Source organism: Pteronotus mesoamericanus, unplaced genomic scaffold (assembly GCF_021234165.1).
Source record: "Pteronotus mesoamericanus isolate MK-2021 breed Mesoamerican mustached bat unplaced genomic scaffold, CSHL_Meso_final contig_1201, whole genome shotgun sequence".
Classification (NCBI taxonomy): Eukaryota; Metazoa; Chordata; class Mammalia; order Chiroptera; family Mormoopidae; genus Pteronotus; species Pteronotus mesoamericanus.
Genome location: NW_026555042.1, coordinates 68,844 through 86,600, shown reverse-complemented (window position 1 = coordinate 86,600; position 17,757 = coordinate 68,844). Strand labels below are relative to the sequence as shown.

The following is a 17,757-nucleotide window of genomic DNA, read 5'->3' as shown; positions in this document are numbered from 1 at the left end:
CCTTTCCCAGAACTCAGCCTGCCAGCGAGAGTGCCCAGTACATGCGGGATGAGTAGGGGAATCAGTAGGCACCAGCAATAAATGTCTTCTGTCTGGATAATTTAGAAGGAAACTTTATGGGAATAGAAAGCAAGCTTATTCTGTTACATTGTAACAGCTGCTAAGGACTACTAGGATGTTCCTCTCACTCAGCCTTCCCTGCGGAGGTGGGACAACCCTGGCCGGTCAGGGCTGCTGGTAGCGCCTGTCTCTCCTGGGACTCACACAGAAGAGAGGGAGTGAGGGGGGGCCCTTGGGAGACTCCCACCCGTTTCGGGGCTGGAAGGTGGTAGGGGGGTGGGAGGGGTGCAGCAGGAACATGAGGCAGGAGACGGCGCCGCGGACGCAAAAGAGGCCAGGAAGCCGCTGTCCAGGCACCGAGGGCCAGGCACGGGCGCTGGTCACTGGCCACGGTGCCCCGGGGAAGCACCCGGAGGCGCTGAGCCGGACCAAGAGGAACAGCGGGGTGAGGCGTCTGGAGGAGGAGCCGGTCCTCACCGGTGCCAGGAGGTCAGCTGGCGGCTTGTGGATGGCGACCGAGGTGCGGACTCCCTGGAGCCGACCTGTGGGCCAGGAAGAAGCCGGCTCAGACCGTCTCCGTGATGACCAGGTTCTCCAGGACAGTCACCACGTGGCTAGCGAGGAGTGACTCCAGCGGCAGCCCTTGAAGGCGAAGCCCAGCGGGATGAACTCTGTCACCAGGGTCTCTGTGGAGGTGCTCACGGCCCCCCCTCCCCCCGGGGATAGGGCACCATGGTAGAAGCGTGGAACTGTTTCGTCGGCCCCCCGAGTCCTCCACCCCGTCCCTTTGTAGGTGAACCTTTTCCCCATCAAGAGTCAAAAGTCCTTATCATGTTTCCCTGGCGGGTGCGGCTCAGTGATTGGGGCGCTGGCCTCCCAACCAAAGGGATGCAGTTGGATTCCCAGTCGGGGTGCAGGCCTGGGCCGGGAGGCAGGTCCCCAGCAGGGGGCGCCGGAGAGCAACCATGTACTGATGTTTCTCTTCTCTCTGAAAATAAGTAAATAAAATTTTTTAAAAAAGTCCTTATAATTTTGACTTTTCCAGAACTTCCTGCGAATAGTATGAGAAGAATACGCAGCTGCCTGAGCCTGGCCCTCCCCCTCGGCAGTCGCGGTTGGTCTGCGGCTTGGCAGCTGCCTCTCCCCAGGGCTGGGGCGGGAACACCCTGCTGCCTGCAGAGACCGCAGTTTACGCCTCCCCCTCCACGGAGGGCATTTGGGTCGTTGCCAGTGGCTGCTGATTATGAATCGAGTCACTGTACACATTTCCATGTAGTTTTATTGTGGAGTGTAAGTCCTGGGTTATATGGTAAGTGTATGTTGTAACTTCGTAAGAAGCTGGTAAACATTTTCAGAATCTGCTGTACCTGTTTGCCCTGGGTATTGACAGTTGTTAAAAAGTGTTATTCAAAATGTTCATGGTGATATCTTTCTGTGGTTTAAATTTGCATTTTCCACCCTGGCCGGTGTGGCTCTCTGGTTTGGGCATCGTCCCGTAAACCGAAAGGTCATGGGTTTGATCCTTGGTCAGGGCCAGTGCCTGGGGTGAGGGTTCAGTCCCACCTGGGGACACGTTAGAGGCAGCATTGGAGCTTCGCTCCCTTCCTCCCCACTCCCTCTAAAATCAGTAAGCACGTCCTTAGGATAAAAGAATTTGCATTTTCTTACTAAGTAATGATGTTGAATGTCTTGTCATGTGAATATTACCCACTCTTTGGTGAAATGTCTGTTCAAGTCTTTCACCTGTTTTTCTTATTGTTGAATTTTGAGAATTTTTTAATTCTGAATACAAATCTTGTATCAGGTATTTTGTAACTGTTTTTTCTAAACCATGACTTGTATTTTGATTTTATTAACAGTATCTTTTGAAGATCAGATGTTCTTCATTTGATGAAGTCCCCTTCATCATTTTTTTCCTTTAAAGATTGTGCACTTGGTGTTGTATCTAAAAAATCTTTGCTAACTTAAGGTCACAAAGGCTTTCTCCTTATGTTTTCTTCTAGAGGTTTCATTGCTTAAAGTTTTACATTTAGGCCTGTAGTCTACTATGAGTTAATTTTTGTATAAAGTATGACCTATATGTTGACATCTATTTTTAAAAATTTTCCTTCTTTTTAAAAAAGTATTTACTTATTTTTAGAGAAGAGACGGGAGACAGAAAGAGAGGGAGAAACATCTGTGTGGTTGCCTCTCGCGCGCCCCCTGCTGGGGACCTGGCCCGCAGCCCAAGCCTGGGCCCTGACTGGGAATCGAACCGGTGACCCTTTGGTTCGCAGGCCAGCACTCAATTCACTGAGCCCCACCAGCCGGGGCTAACAGAGTTTAATCTGTTTTACCAATGTCCAACTATGACCCACTTAGTGGCTCTCAATGTCCCTCAGAGAACACTGCAAAGAATGTGCCGGGACATCATCCTTGGACCCTGCTTGGCTCTTTGGCAAATGGCTGCCAAGCTGCATCGAAAGTTCGGGCCGGTCGCCCCGCGTGGCGTGGGAGGGCCTGTCCCCAGGCTGTGCTGCGCCTGCCTGTGGGCGACAGCGAGTCCTCACGGTTTGTCGGTCGCTCCCCCGTTTGTGCGCACAGCTTCCCTGGAAAGCGGGCTGGGCAGGTTGTATCCCCTTGCTCTGCACCACGGCGAGAGGGCAGCGACCACCGCGTGCGGCCGCCGGCTCGTCGCAGCCGCGCCTTTCCCCTGAGGTGACAAGACCTTCCCGGTTCGGGGTGGATGTCGGTGCCTGAAGAGACGTTCCGACCTGGATGTGAGTCCCTCCCTGTGAGGGGACCGTCTGGGGGCAGGAAAGGACCGGGGCTTCCTCTACGGCAGGGTAGCCCCGTAGCGTGTTCAGCACAGACCCCAATCCACATCTGTGCTTTGAATTAAAAGAAAAAAGCCTAGTGAGGATTATACGCAAAAACCCACAAAGAGCCGTGAAGATGAAAATAAAACGTGGGCCGTCAGTGCTGGCGGCTACCCCCAAAGTTAAAGCAACCAAAGGCGGGGAAAGTGTCAGGGACCAGGTCCCGCCCGCGGCCCCGCGGCTCTGGGGCAGGGGGATGGCTCGCTGCACCTCCTCCTGCTGGAGCTGATGCCACCTGCCCTCCCCGAGAGGGTGCCCCCAGGCCGTCCAGGTCCCGGCTGGTGCCCGGCCCCCACCCCCCGCCCCGCACGGCCGGTCTGTCCTCAGGCCTCTGAGGCCTGGTTCCCTGGCAGGGCCGGCCTGCGGTGGGTGGCCGCTGCCCCTGCCCCCGGCGGCTTCCAGCAGGTTCCTGTTCACTGACGGCCCCTCACACCTCATGGCCGGCCTCCTTCTGGACTCAGGCTCACCTGCCCAGCTGCCTGGGGGTGTCCTGCCGGACTCTGGATTCGCTCATGGGCTCCTCAGGCCAGCTTGTGCCCCGCGTGTCCAGCCCGGGAGGCAAGCGTGCAGCAGCGTCTCCTGTGGACCCTGGGAGCTGGCCTGGCCGCGGAGGCACCAGGGAAGCTTCAGGCAGGCAGGGCACCTGCCCCTGGAAGGGGGAGCGCAGGCCGTTTGGACAGACTGGGGCAGGCGCTATGGGGGCCCCAGCCTCGGCTGGGGGTGTTAATGACCGCGACATTCCTCTGAGGCTGGGGGTCGCGGACTGGAGCGGGCCCCGAGGGTTGGCGCAAACCCCCTCTTGTGCCACCTCTGCCACGGCCTCAAGTCCTGCGCCCTCTCTGTGTCTGCGGCGAGCTGCTCCCCCAGACACCCTGGCCTCTCCGCAGACTCCACCCCTCCTTTAAGCCTCAGCTCCAGGGTGGCTCTGCCACCCTTTGCTCCTAGGAGCCCCAAGCCCACTGCCCGGGGAACCTGAGGCGCCCCCAAGGCTCCCCGCCCCCACCTCAGGCAGGGTCCTTCCTGCCCACCCTGCTCACTGTCCCCCCCCAACTACCCCGTCCTTTCAGGCATGACCCCCACGTCCCCCCAAGTGCAATGTGGTGGCTCAGGTTTGAGCTGGACTCTGCCCTGTGGACTTGGTTGCACCTGGACTTGGTTTACGCTCGGACCCTCGGGCCGAGGCGGCCACCTGCGCCCACGATAAAGCGCCCCGTCCCTGAGCGCCCTCCTGAGCCGCCTGCGGGGAAAGCAGCAGCTCCCTGTGCACCGTCCGGGCCAGAGGACGCCCCAGTGGTCGCCCGTCACTGCCGGAGCCCCCCGACCCTGGGCCCCCTGAGGCCAGAGGCCGGTGGCTTCTATCCGTGTCCCCACCAATGGCGCGGTCATCGCTCCCTCAACCAGCCCGATCACCGGCCCGCCCGTCTGTCGAGCCGCCTGCCCCTCCATCCCTCCTCTTCCAATTTTTACAACTTCTTGCGGGCAGTTGGTGGCCTTCCCCAGGCTGTGCTTGGGCACTTTGCGCCCAGGGCTGCTGGGACATCCCCCGTTTTGCCAACGACTTTGTCACGTGGTGGATGTTCTTCCTGGGAACCTGGCACGGTGGGCAGGCCTGCTTCCGGGGGCCCCGCTCCCCCAGCCACCTCGGCCCCATCACCTGAGCTTCCCCTCCAGGTCCCCGCATGGAGACGAAGGTCCTGCCATCTCCCAAGTCGCTGCCACAGAACCCCTCGTCTCTCCGTGAGCTCCCGAGATCCGGACGCAAGCCCACGCCCGTCCAGCGTCAGCGTCCCCAGCGCCGGCAGCGCCCCCCTTGGGGCCTCCCCTCAGAGAGCAAGGCGGGGGCGGGGGCACTGCTCCCTGCCTTTTCTGCAGCAACCCGATCCCACACCCCGCCTGCACCAGCAGACGCCACCCCACCCCCGAGGACCCTTCCCCCTTCCCCCTCTTTCTCTCCTGGCTGCTAACATCAGCCTGGCATCGGGCTCCAGCTGCCCCCGCTCCCCCCCCATAAACAAAAGGGAAGGAAGCCCCCCACGCCCTCCACCCCGGGGTAGCCACCATCCCCACTCCTTCACCCCCACTCCCGCCCACTGGGCAGGACACCCCCAAACTCCTGTGACCTGTGACAGGGTCCCTGTGGTCTTTCCATCCCACACTCCCGGCGAACACGCTTCAGCCACGCGTCACGTTAACCGGCAAGGGGCCTTTGGTCCTGTGGTGCTGGCCCCGGTGGCTGTTCTGCCGTTGGCATCTCCTTGTGAACTTCAGGACCATTTTGCAGGCCCAGCCCCTCCTTGCACTGTTCACGGCTTTGCTGGCTGAACCTCCCAGGCCATAACCACGGCTTTGCTGGCTGAACCTCCCAGGCCATAAACTCGGCGTGTTTCTGACTGCCTCTCGGTTTTCTGCTGAAGGTCTTCCACAACTTCTGTTACATTATTCCTAGATACTTAATATCTTTGCTGCTTTTTAAACAGTTGGCTATTTAAAAGGATTCATTTCTTTGTTTATTGCCGTGTGTAAAAAAACAAGTGACTCACTTATTAACTGTGTCCCTTAAGCCTGCAAAACTTTCTTACGAATTTTTACTGACTGATCTGTGGATTCTTCCGGGTTTTCTCATTCCCGGGGCACCGGCTGGCCTCCTGCTCCTGCTCACGGCCCAGGAGGATCTCAAGGCCTCGACGCGGGAGAGGGGCCCCGGGCTGCTGTGATTTCAGAAAGCAGGATGTTTGCTGTGGGTGAGGTTTTGATGATATCCGTTATCAGATTAAGGAAGTTCTCTGCCAATTCTAGTTTGCAAAACTTTATTCTCATAAATGGACATTGGAATTTTTATGAATTCTTTGAATCTCTTAAGATGATAATGGGACTTTTCTCCCTTAGTATTTTAATGCCACAAATTACAGTGATTGATTCTCTAGCGTGGAACCAATTTGCACTCCTGGAGAAAAGCCAGCGGGGGCGGGATCAGCGAGCTGTCTGCTCGCCTCCGCTCTGCCAGCCCTGGGCCTGGGGTTCCCCTGGGTCCGAGGTCGCCTTGACCTACAAACAGTGCTGGTCTCGCTCTGCCTGGCTCATTTCACTGAGCACCAGGCCCTCCGGTTCCACCTGTGCCGTCGCCGAGGCCAAGACCTCACCCCTTGTTGCAGCCCAGCAGCCTCCCGGGGCGCACACAGCGCGCCTGCTTCACCCCCTCGCGCGCTGGCGGGCGCGTGGCTGCAGTAAGTAGCGCTGCAGGGGGCACGTAGCGCGTGTGTGCTTTCGAATCAGTCCTCCAGGACGCTTAGGGTGAATCCCCAGGAGTGGAGCTGCTGGGTCGTTCCATTTGTAATTTCCGGAGGCGTCTCCATACCGCTCCCCAGAGCGGCTGCTGCCGTCTGCACTCCTACCCACGTGCACGGGGGTCCCTTTCTCCACGTCCCACCAGCGCCCTCCCCTTCCTTTCCGGAAGCCCCGCCTCCCTGCCGGCATTTCCGTCCGCCCGCCGGGGGCGCTTTCTCTAACCGTTATTTCGAGGGCCTGTCTGCTCGCAGCCCGTCTCTAGGTTCGCCGTCGTTTCCCCTCCTCCCCGGAGGGCGGCTTCCAGACCCAGGCGCGGGCTGGACACGCTCTCCTCTGTCGCTGGGCCCCGTTTTCCGGGACCTGCCGGCCCCACACGGATGGGAGATGTGCACGTCGGTTTTCCTTTGTAGACAATGTGTCATTTTGCTCTGGCTGTTTTTAGGATTTTTTCCTTTGTTTTTAGTCTTCCAAAATTTAATTATGGTGGTTTCCAGGGGCATCTCTCCGGTTTATCCTGTGTGGGGTTTGCTCAGCTTCCGGAATCTGCAAGCTTATGTCTTCCACCACATTGGGGAAGTCGGAGCCATAGTTTTTTCAAATTCTTCGTAGTCCCACGGCGTCTTCCCCTCCCCAGCTCTGCAGCGACGACCGTGAGGCCGTTTGCGACCGTCCCGCGGTCTCTGCTCCTCTGCCGAGTTTTACAGCGTCCTCTGTGGCGTTGCCATGGAGTCAATTCGACTCCCTCGTCTTCAGGTTCCCCGATGCCGTTTTTGTCGTTGCCACGGACCTACTGAGTCTATTCAGTGAATTAAAAACATGTTCGGTTATCGCACGTTCAGGGCTATGATACCCATTTGGTTCTTTAAAAAATACCAACAGCTTTAGTGAGATGCGACGACGTGCACACAGCGCAGCCTGCGCAACGCTTGGCCCAGGGGTCTTCTGCGCCCTTGGAGCTGCGCCGCCGTCGCTGCTGGCGCCGGTCAGAACACCTCGCCCCCGCCCCCGCCCCCCCAGGCAGACCCTGGCGCTGGGCGGCCAGCGGTCGCTTTCCGTGCCTGCCCCGCCAGCCCCTGCGGCCGCCGGCCCGTTGTCCGCATCCCCGGGTCTGCCATCGAGGACGAGTCGCGTCAGGGGGCCCCGTGCGTGGTCTCGCGTGTCTGCCGCCCCTCGCCCAGCACCGTGTCCTCAGCAGCCCCGGTCCAGCTCCGTCCCACGCGGAGGGCGGACGGCGGCCGGTGGTGCGGCGACGCTGCGCTTACTTGTCCATTGATCAACGGGGGACCGTTTAGGCTGTTTTTAGTTTTTGGTTGTTATGAATATGCTGCTATGAACATGTACGTGCAGGCTTTTGTGGCGTGACCTCGTTCCTCCCTGATGCAGGCCCAGAGTGGGGGTGCCCGGGGCAGGGCGCCTCTGCGGCGACCTTTGAGGAGCGGCCGGGCTGGTCGCCACCCCTGTCGGGGACGTAGGAGCGGCCGGGCCCCTCCCATCCTTGCCAGAGGCTCATTGTGTAACTTCTGTTTATTTGCTGAAAATCCTGCTTTCCCATTTGCTTCAGAAGACGCTGCCATTTATGTCGGGAACGTTTGGCAACGGTGGCCTGAAACCCTCGTCAGAAAGTCCCGGTGTTTCACCCTCCCCGGGGTCGACCTTGTCGGCCTTTTACCACCGAACGGCCTCTGTCGTGCGCGGAGAGATGGTCACTCGCATCCTGGATGTTTTGGCCGTGATGTTGGGAGACTCTTCATTCTTTTAAAATGTCCTGTTTCAGCAGGTGGCCGCCTGTCTCGGCTGCTTGGGACACAGGTGGCGGCCTTGTGTGGACCTCGGGTCCAAGGGCAGCCCAGTCTCCGAGCCCTCGCAGCGCGGCCCTGGCCTGTCTCGCTCCTCCAGGCGCAGGGTCCGCTCAGCCCCCGCGGGCCCCCTGGGTGTCACTCTGTCACCGTGGGGGGCAGCTAAAGCCACGAGGCCTGGTTTTCGTATTTTTTACTTTTACTTTTGAGAGAGAGAGAGAGAGAGAGAGAGGAAGGGGGGAGAGAGGAAGGGGGGAGAGAGGAAGGGGGGAGAGAGGAAGGGGGCAGAGAGGAAGGGGGCAGAGAGGCAGGGGGCAGAGAGGAACGCCGACTTCTTCTGTGCCCTCACGCTCTCAGGGGCGACTCCTGTGTGTGCCTGACCTGGGTCGACCCGCGCCCGTGGGCTGTGGGGACGGGCGCCCACCGGCCGTGCTGCCCGGCAAGGGCTCGGCCGCGGTGCTGGGCTGCTGTGGCCAGGGCAGGTGGGGCCACCTGCCTGACCGTGGGTCCGGGGGCAGCAGCCGCGCCAGCAGTTCCCGGAAACGCCAGCCTGGGCCCCCTGCGCACGTCTGGCTGAGCCCATTGGCGGCTCTGCCCACAGGCCGAGGGGAGGGGCCTCTGATGCGTCCTGGAAACGCTGTTGCGCCTCCTCTGGCCCCAGAGGCTGGGCAGCCCCTGCTCCTGTCTGTCTGTCTGTCTGTCTGACTCTGGCCGTCGCTGGCCCAGGGCTCGGGGGCCATGAGGGCGGCTCTCTGGGCCTTGGGAGTCGGGCCCCTTCTCCTCACACTCTGGGGAGTCCCCATCGGTAAGTCCCTCCCTCCGTCCCTTGAACCTTCTGGAAGCAGGGGCTCTATAGATGCCAAGACCCTGAAGGGTGGCCCACTGCCTGGGCCTCGCTCGGCCCAGAGGTGGGCGGGACGCCCTGAGGCGTCCAAAGTGCAGACCCCTGGAGACTCCCGTCCCAGCTCTGAGCAGGTCCAGCCCCAGGGGGACCCAGGGCCCCCACCCCAGTGCTTGGCGCCTCGGTGCAGTGAGCGAATGTGGCTGCATCCGGTCCCAGCGACCCAGGCCCGGGAGCTGGGGCGGGATTGCGGAACGGGCCGAGCGGGCGGTGGGCTGGCCACAGAGGGTCCTGGGCTACGTTAGGTGTGCAGACGCCGGGGGGGGGGTGGTAGGGGACGTCCCTGGGGGAGCTCTGATGTGCCCAGGCTGGGACAACTCAGCCCCTCCATGCGGATGTCCTGGATGGCTGTTTCATTTTCCTGCATCGGCTCGGGACTGGGGCTCGAGGCCGGAGGGTCAGGGGACGGCGATGAGGTGGGGGTGCCAGGGGCTAAGGGGACCCTGGGGACGCGGAGGTCTTGACAGGGTGTGGCTGGGGGGAGGCTCCCGTGGCCGCGGAGGGGGCCCCGCCCGCCCCCACCCGGCACCGGGCAGTGAGGCCCCTCTGAGGCCGCGGTCCCTCCGCAGGCGGGCCGGGCGCCCTGAGGCTGGCGAACAGACACAGCCCGTGCGACGGGGTGGTGCTGGTGTGGCACGGGGACCGGTGGGGACGCGTGTGCAACCGGGAGTGGACGCTGGCGGAGGCGTCCGTGGTCTGCAGGCAGCTGGGCTGCGGCCATGCGGTGGGCGCCCCCAAGTACGTGCCGCTGCCCGGAGAGGAGGTGTCGGCCGTGCTGCACAACGTGTCCTGCAGGGGCAGCGAGTCCTCGCTCTGGGAGTGCCACCTCGGGGCGTGGACTCAGAGCCCGTGTCCCTACGAGTGGGCCGTGATCGCACTGTGCTCCAGTAAGTCAGCGCGGCGGGGCGGGGGGCCTCCGTGTGGGCTCCTCTCGGGCTCAGGAGCCGGCCTGGGCCCCGGGACGAACGGTCCAGCCTCTCGGGCCATTCCTCCTCCTGCGCCAGCGGCCCCTCCCTTGTCTCCGAGCGGGCGCCCTCGCGAGGCGCCGCACTAGGGGCTGGGGAGGCAGATGCCTGCTGCGCGGGGTCCCCGGAGCGACACAGGGCGTGTCAAGCGCCCCAGCAGGACAACCGCCGGAGGGAGGAGGGGTGGAGAGGGGGCAGGGGCCTGGGGCGGGGGCCGCCTGGCCTTCTGGACACTTGAGGGGGCTTGAGGAGCCTCTGTGGGTATTTTCCTGCCCAGATGACAGGGAGGTCTGTCTTGAGGGTCTCCAGCTTCCCGTGGGCCCTGAGGCGGCCGAGAGCTCCTGACACCCCTCATAGAGCCCTGCCTCTGACACGGACCCTCTGCTTGGGTCGTGGGGGCCGGCGCCCTTTTCAGAAACGATCAGAGTTGTCAAGGGCGTGATAGCAGGGCTCCCGCCAGGCACGGGCCTCTGAGCGGGGGTCCCTTGGCGGTTGCTCATCAGAAAGTCGCCCGTCCTCCAGAGGGGCACGCTCAGACCGGCACAGATGCATGGTGGGAGGAGCAGGGCCTGCCTCTGGGCTGCGCTCAGCCGGGCGGAGGCCTGCGAGGGGCATCTGATCGGGGGCAGGCCTCAGCCTCCAGGCGACCCAGGGGCCGGCGAGGGCCCTCTGAGTGTGGCCGGTGCGTTGCAGACGGCACTTTCCGGGAGATCCGGCTGGTGAAGGGCCGGAGCCCCTGCGCCGGCCTCCCCGAGATCCGGAACGTGAACGGTGTGGACCGGCTCTGCGGGCTCCAGGAGCAGGAGGCCACAGTGTTCTGCCGGGAGCTGGGGTGTGGCCCTGTGCTCCAGGCCGCGCGCCAAGACTCCGGCGGCAGGAAGTACATGACGTGCAAGGGCACCGAGCAGACCATCCGAAACTGCATACTCAACAACAGGCTCCGCAGCGGCTGTGACTTCCAGCTCGACAAGGAGGTGGTGTGCTCAGGTGAGCCGCTGCCGCCGCCTCGCTCGCTGCTTCAGAGGAAATGCAGCCAGTGGCTCTGACCTCTGACCCCTGACCCCGGGGAAGCAGCCAGGGACGCCTGCTCTGCTCTGCTGTTCTGCGTGCAGGGCGAAGGGCCTCTGGCTGCCAGTTCTGTCTGGTGCCCGGCAGACCCGCTGCCTGGATGCAGGGGACCCCTGTGGCCAGAGCCTCCCGGGGTGCAGGGCTGCTGCCCTGGCTCCGGGCACGCTGTGTACCTGAGAACAGCCGCCCCCGCTGAGGACGTGCCCCTCCGCCAGGACACACCGAGGCCCGGCTGGTGGGCGGCGAGCACCGCTGTGCGGGGCGTCTGGAGGTGCGGCGCGGGCTGACCTGGGGCACCGTCTGCGACGACAACGTGGACCGGGCCGCGGCCCAGGTGGCGTGTCGGGAGCTGCAGTGCGGCTCCGCGGTGTCCACGCCCCGGGGCGCACGCTTTGGCCGGGGCTCTGGGCCCGTGTGGACGGAGGCCTTCCGCTGCGTGGGCAACGAGTCCCTGCTCTTCCACTGCCCTCGCGGGCCCGGGCGCCAGTGCGGGCACGGCCAGGACGCGGGGCTCCGGTGCTCGGGTGAGGGGGCTCGGGCCCCGCCGCCGCGCCTCCTGCCACCCTCCCCAGGGCTCCGCGCAGCTCGCGCCTGCGCAGATGGGGTCGTGTTCCTGAGGGGGCGTTGAGGGGAGAAGGGACGGAGAGGGCGGCCAGAGCCTGGTCTTAGGGGGGCGCCCACTCCCCCCACCCCAAGGCCACGCCCCGGAGTGCGGCCCCCCTGCACCCGCCCCGACCGGCGAACTGGCGCGAGTGGGGGGCGGCAAGCTGGTGAGGGCCAGGCTGCGGCTCTGTGGCCGCCGCACCGGGCCAAGGAGGGCTCTGCCCCTTGCCGGTCTCCAGTCCAAGGGAGCCTGACGCCCCTCCCCCGCAGAGTTCCGGCTGGTCAACGGCAGCAACGGCTGCGAGGGGCGCGTGGAGCTGCAGGTCCAGGCGGCCTGGGCGCCCCTCTGTGCTACCCACTGGGACTTGGCCGACGCCGCCGTCCTCTGCCACCAGCTCAGCTGCGGCAGTGCGGTGGCCACACCTGGAGGAGGACATTTTGGGCCCGGGGACGCGCCCCCCTGGCCCGACAGGTTCCACTGTGTGGGGACAGAGCCCTATTTGTGGAATTGCCCGGCGAGCACCCTGGGGGCCCCCGCCTGCGCCCCGGGAAATTCGGCCGCCGTGGTCTGCTCAGGTGGGTCAGCACGAGGGACGGACAGAGCGGCCGGGGTGGACGGGGCTCTGAGGGAGGGGCTGGGCCTCTCTCTTCTCTTTACTGGCCGGGGGTCCCTCCCACTGACGCCCGCCTGCCCCCAGGTCTCCTCCATGCCCTGCGGCTGAGGGACGGCCAGAGCCGCTGCGACGGCCGCGTGGAGGTGTCCCTGGACGGCGTGTGGGGCCGTGTCCTGGATGACGCGTGGGACCTGCCCGGCGCGGGCGTCGTGTGCCGGCAGCTGGGGTGCGGGGAGGCCGAGCGAGCCTACGACGCGCCTGCGCCCGGCCGCGGGGACAGCAGGGTGGGGCTGAGCCGCGTGCGCTGCCTGGGCACCGAGACCCGCCTGACCCAGTGCAACGTGTCCGTGTCCCCGCTGGTGTCTGCGGGGGCCTCGCGGGACGTGGGCGTCGTGTGCTCCGGTGAGTGAGGACCCCGGCCAACCCCCCCCTCCCCCCCGCCCCCTGCCCGGCCCCGCCTGACTCAGTCTCTCCGCAGGGAGCCGCCGGGTGAGGCTGGCCGCGGGGCCGGGCCGCTGTGCGGGGCGCGTGGAGGTGCTGCACGGGGGCGCGTGGGGCACCGTGTGTGACGACGGCTGGGACCTGCGGGACGCGCACGTGGTCTGCCGGCAGCTGGGCTGTGGCCACGCCCTCAGCGCCCCGGGCGCCGCCCACTTCGGAGCCGGGGCGGGGCCCATCTGGGCGGACGAGCTGGGCTGCGGGGGCCTGGAGGCCGCGCTGTGGCAGTGCCCGTCGCTGCAGAGCTGGGGCCGCCACGACTGCGGACACAAGGAGGACGCCGGCGTCTTCTGCTCAGGTCGGTCCCGGGCGCCGAGTCCCGGTGCAGGGGGTCGGGCGTCCGCGGCCGCGTGGGGTCCGTGCGTAGCCGGGTGCACCGGCCCTTCGTGGGCCACGCGCATCCCCAGGGCCCCTCCCAGGAGCCGGGAGCCCCGCGGTGGAGCCGGTCAGCGCCCGCGGCCCCGTGGTGCTGCGGGGCCGGCCCTCCTTCCCGGGTTTTTTCTGAGCTTCATTAACTACTCGTGACCCTGTCGTAACCGACTTGCACCTGCTTTCCACCTGGGCCCTGGGGCAGCTGTTTCGATGCGTTGCAGGCCCTCACAACGTGAGTAGGAAGGGCTGTCTCTTGCTCTGACCGGTGGCAGTATTTTCGTCTCCTCGCTCCGTCCCCATTGGAACCCGCTGTCACGGGCGTGGGGACCGTCCCCGGATGCCAGCCAGCCTGGACTGATGCTGTGTCTGAACACGGCGCTCTGGGCTAATTCCTTTTATAAAAAATGTTTGAATTCTTATAGTCACTACCAAATTGATCCTCTCAGGCAAATAGATTCTTCTGTATTTCAAGTAATTCCCGGGGATGGGCTTCGGGACGACCGGCTGGCGCAGCCGCGCAGACGGGGCGCCGGCGCGAACTGTGGTCGCCCGCTGCGTCGGAGGCGCCCCCTGGCCCGACGGCGTGTGTCTTCCAGACGCCGTGGCCCTGAGGCTGCGAGGCGGCCCCCGGCGCTGCGCTGGGTGGCTGGACGTGCTCTACAATGGCTCGTGGGGCGCCGTGTGCAGTAACGGCCTGAAGGACACCACGCTGTCGGTCATCTGCCAGCAGCTGGGCTGCGGAGAGCAGGGCTGGCTGGAGAGCAGGGCCGTCCACGCCGACCTGGGCGTCTCCTGGGTGGACAACGTCGAGTGCCGCAGGCTGCAGAGCTCGACGCTGTGGCAGTGCCCTTCCGCCCCGTGGGACCCGCGCTCCTGCGCCCGCGGAGAGGAGGCCTGGGTCGCCTGTTCAGGTCGGGCCCCGGTGCTCTCTGGGGGGCTGGAGGGGCTGGCATGTCTCGACAGGCCACCCGCAGGGCCTGCCCTTGGCCCATGGCGGGCGGCCTGGGGTCCCGTGGCTCCACGAGCTGCCTTCGGAAGCTTCTCGGGGCGTTCACGCCGCACGGCTGCTCTTTAACCCTCCAGGATCGTCAGAGAACACGACACAGGGCCCTGGGGAGACCCTCAGCTGCCCGTCCGCGGACAGCTGCCCAGGTACCGCCCCGCCCAGCCCTGCCCGTGCCCCGCCCAGCCCTGCCCTGCGGTGACCGCGGCCCCCTTTCCCAGAGGAGGGCGCCGTGCGCGTGCGCGGGGGCGAGGACCGCTGCTCCGGCCGCGTGGAACTCTGGCTCGCCGGGTCCTGGGGCACCGTCTGCGACGACTCCTGGGACCTGGCGGACGCGGAGGTCGTGTGCCGCCAGCTGGGCTGCGGTGGGGCCATCAGCGCCCCGGCAGGGGCCGCCTTCGGCCCCGGCTCAGGGCCGGTGTGGCTGGACGAGGTGGGGTGCCGGGGCAGCGAGGCGTCCCTGCGGGACTGCCCGGCTGAGCCCTGGGGACGCACGGACTGCGGGCACAAGGAAGACGCCGGCGTGCGCTGCTCCCGTGAGTGGCCGCAGGCAAGGGGGCGGCTGGTGGGGGCCGGGGGGGGGTGTCAGGAGGGTCCCTCTGGAGCATCACCCACGTGGGTGCGCCCTGCCCGGCCCCGAGGTTGCCCCTGCGCTGGGTCCTTCTGGGTGGGGGGGCACAGGCTGCCACCGTGGGGGTCCAATGGCACGACAGGCGCAGGCCGAGGGGGGCTGGTACGCGGCTCGGGGCTGTGGCCGCCTCTTCTCCTCGCCCCACGTCTCGGCCCCTTTCTCCTGCAGGTGACGGCGGGGCTGTGGCCCTGCCTCCAGCATCGGGTAAGTGTGCCCCTCAGGCCCCAGCTCACACCCACCCGCCTTGCCCCGCCCCCGAGGGGCCCTGCAGTGGGGGCCGCCCTGGAGCCCCCTTGACTGGACGCCTGTGCCGCAGTGCGGGGGGCGGGGTCAGCAGGAGCAGGACTGTGGCGTCGGGGACCCTCGCTCTTGGGGGGACACTGGCCTCCGTGCTTGTGCCAGCTGGGAGCGGAGCCGAGGGAGGGACAGCTGGCCTGGGGTGGCCCGGCCACTGCGCCGGGGCCTGTGCCCTGCCCTCGGGGGCTCGGCTCCGGGACGCCGCGGCCTCTCGGACACGGCGGCTGTGTCCGAAGCATAGGTGAGGCCGCGGGCTGCCCTCCCGCCGTCCCCCGTCCCCCGCTGTGCCCTCACCTTAGCCCTCAGCCAGGCGGCCTTCGGGCCAGCTCTGGGGAGCGGCACAAGGCCTTCTCCCCTCGGGGGGCCCCTCCCCCCAGGCTCAGGGGTGCAGGCTCCAGGTCACAATTCCCCTGCGGCAGCTCCGGCACCAGGGAGGACCCGCCTCTCACTGTCCCCCAGGCCCTCCCCCGGCCCCGCTGCCTGCCCTCGGGGCCTGGACCCTGCCCATGACCTTCTGCCTCATCCTGGGCGCCCTCCTGGGCATCGCCTCCCTGCTGCTGGGTGTGCGGTGGGGCCGCAGAGGAGCCTGCAGGGGTAGGTGGCCGGCGAGGCCGGCGCGGGCTGCGCGGGCTCCTGGGGCGGGGAGAGACGCGCTCGGAGCCCCCGCCCTTCGCAGGCCGTCTGTCCCTGTCACCAGCCGGCGTGCTCAGCCCCCCGCACTCGCTACTTGTCGGGGACGGGGACCCTGGGCCCTGCTCTGCCTCGGAGGGGGTCCGGGCGAGGAGACGCGGAGTTCTGGGGATGCCGGGGGTGCGGGCGGCCCGAGGGTCCCCGTTCCTGTGCCCTCCGGTCCTGGCGCTCGGGGAGGTGCCCCCCTGCATGGGGGCGACGTAGCCCCTGGTGGGGACAGAGGCTGCTGGCACACGGGAGAGACCCCACAGGGCGGGCGTGGGCCGAGGGAGCTTCGGGCCTAGAGGTGCTGGTGTGGCCCTTGCAGGTTCTGGAATGTTGGAGAACCTGCCCTCGGAAGGCGTGTATGAGGACATCGGAGCTGTCCCCACGGGGGAGAAGGCCGATGTGCTCGGGGACCTGGCGCTGGAGGAGGACTATGACGATGCCTGGGAGCCGGAGCTTGGCTCCGAGGGGCAGGAGGACGCGGCGGAGGCGGCGGAGGCGGCGGGTGCGCCCCTGAGCGCGGCGCTGTCCTCCGCCCTCGCCCTGCTGTACTGCTCCTACGTCCGCGGCCCCGCCCTGGGCAGCGCCTACATTTAAAGACCCCGAGAGCTGCTCTCTGTGTGTCCGGGACCCTCACTCCCGTCCCCGTCTTGGGCGCTGACCCTCGCCGTCCCCTCCGAGTCCTTGCTGCAGTGGGGCCTCCTGGGCAGGCGCAGAGTTTGGGGGGCCCTGGCTTGTACTTTCACGGTTTCTTTTCATGGCCAAGCACAGGGTCGGGTCCGCTTCCTGGGGCCGGGGCCGGGGTGGGGGCAGGGTGTGATGCTGTCCCCCTTCAGCCTGCTCCCTGTCCGGTCTCCGGCCTGGTCTCTGCCCTCCGGCCTAGGGTGTGTGGACAGCCCAGGGCCCAGGGGCCCGCGGGCGCCGAGGAACTGCTGGGGCCCAACGCTCGTCTCTTTCCTCAAACACAGGTGGGCCCCTCGCGGCCCGGGCCCCAGGGCTCAGGCCGGGACAGAAGACCGCGGTGGCCCCCGTTGCCGGACGTGGTGACTGTGAGCTGGCCGCACTGGGCACCGGTGCGACTCCCAGGGACTTCCATGTTCCTCGTTTCTAAACAAGATGTCATTAAACTCCCTGTGAACTCGCTCGTCCCTCCCTCAGTTCATCTCAGAACGTTCCCCAGACGCCCGCCGTGGCCCCCGTTCTGCGTTTGGGCCCCTCTCAGCCCCACCCTGGCCTGATGCGGGCGGCTGAGAGCTCTCACCTGTCCTCGTCCCCAGCTTCTCGCCCGCAGGTTCCCCAGGGTGTGGGGGCTCCCCGTGGACCAGTCCCCGCCACCCCCGTCTGTGGGCAGGCAGCCCTGCCCCCGGCTCAGGTGTTGTGCCCAGGTCCCCGCTCCCCCCGCTGCCCTGCGCTGATGCCCCCGCCGAGCCCTCTGTGCCTGCCCCTCCCCCGGCCCTCTCTCTGTGCCCACGCCCCTGGGCGTGAGCAGGCCCAGCTGGCGGTGTCAAGGACAGCTGTGCCGCAGCGGATGCTGGACGGCAGCTCCTGACAGAGCTTTGGGGGTGAGAAGGGGTGTCCTGGATGATTGAGCACAGAGAGCGGCCCCCTGGGGCTTGTGGATGACGCCGGGTGTCCCTGAGGCCCCGGCCGGGAGCGTGGCTGCGTGCGCGGCTGCGGCTTGGGGGGCTGGGGCCTGGCCAGAGGGGTCCTCCCGCGAAACCCACGCTGGCCGGGAGACCCGAGCTGCCCTCTGGCAACTCTCTGGGAAAGTAAGCGCCTGGACGTTATTCTCATGAGAAAAAATACACATCCCTGTAGATTTCGAAACTCACAGGACCAAGAAAGAAAACGAAGAACGCTCTGTCGCTCAGAAGCGAACGCCTGGCCAACTCGGTTGGTGCCCTCGGAGGGCGTCCCTGTGAACGGAGGCGCAGGCGCCAGCCGCGCCAGGGCACGACCCCGGGCGCCCCCCACTTTGGGCGAGCTTCCCACCGAGGACGTGCGGCCGGACGCCCCTGTCCAGGCTGCCGTTTCGAACGTCCTCCACCTGCTGTTTGTCCACCTCCTCCGGGCGTCAGGCCCTTTCCCCAGACTCCGTCCTCCTGGACAGAGCAGTTCGCCACCTGGTCGT

General features: G+C 65.8%; 1 protein-coding gene across 1 annotated transcript; it reads left to right on the top strand.

Moving 5' to 3' along the window:
- Nucleotides 1-8,737: 8,737 nt before the first annotated feature.
- On the top strand, nucleotides 8,738-16,223 carry SCART1 (scavenger receptor family member expressed on T cells 1). The gene is made up of 13 exons (XM_054585057.1): nucleotides 8,738-8,804; nucleotides 9,470-9,787; nucleotides 10,559-10,852; nucleotides 11,149-11,457; nucleotides 11,807-12,112; nucleotides 12,235-12,552; nucleotides 12,629-12,946; nucleotides 13,617-13,931; nucleotides 14,104-14,172; nucleotides 14,245-14,573; nucleotides 14,823-14,858; nucleotides 15,329-15,545; nucleotides 15,949-16,223. Exons 1-13 carry the CDS (start codon nucleotides 8,738-8,740, stop codon nucleotides 16,221-16,223), a joined length of 3,171 nt encoding a protein of 1,056 aa, XP_054441032.1.
- Nucleotides 16,224-17,757: the final 1,534 nt, after the last annotated feature.

Bases quoted from the DNA above. Each gene is read 5' to 3' on its own strand.
- SCART1 (XM_054585057.1), top strand. From the start codon at position 8,738: ATGAGGGCGGCTCTCTGGGCCTTGGGAGTCGGGCCCCTTCTCCTCACA. The intron at 12,113-12,234 runs GTGGGTCAGCAC...GCCTGCCCCCAG, and splicing joins GGCCGCCGTGGTCTGCTCAG to GTCTCCTCCATGCCCTGCGG. The intron at 14,574-14,822 runs GCAAGGGGGCGG...TTTCTCCTGCAG, and splicing joins GCTCCCGTGAGTGGCCGCAG to GTGACGGCGGGGCTGTGGCC.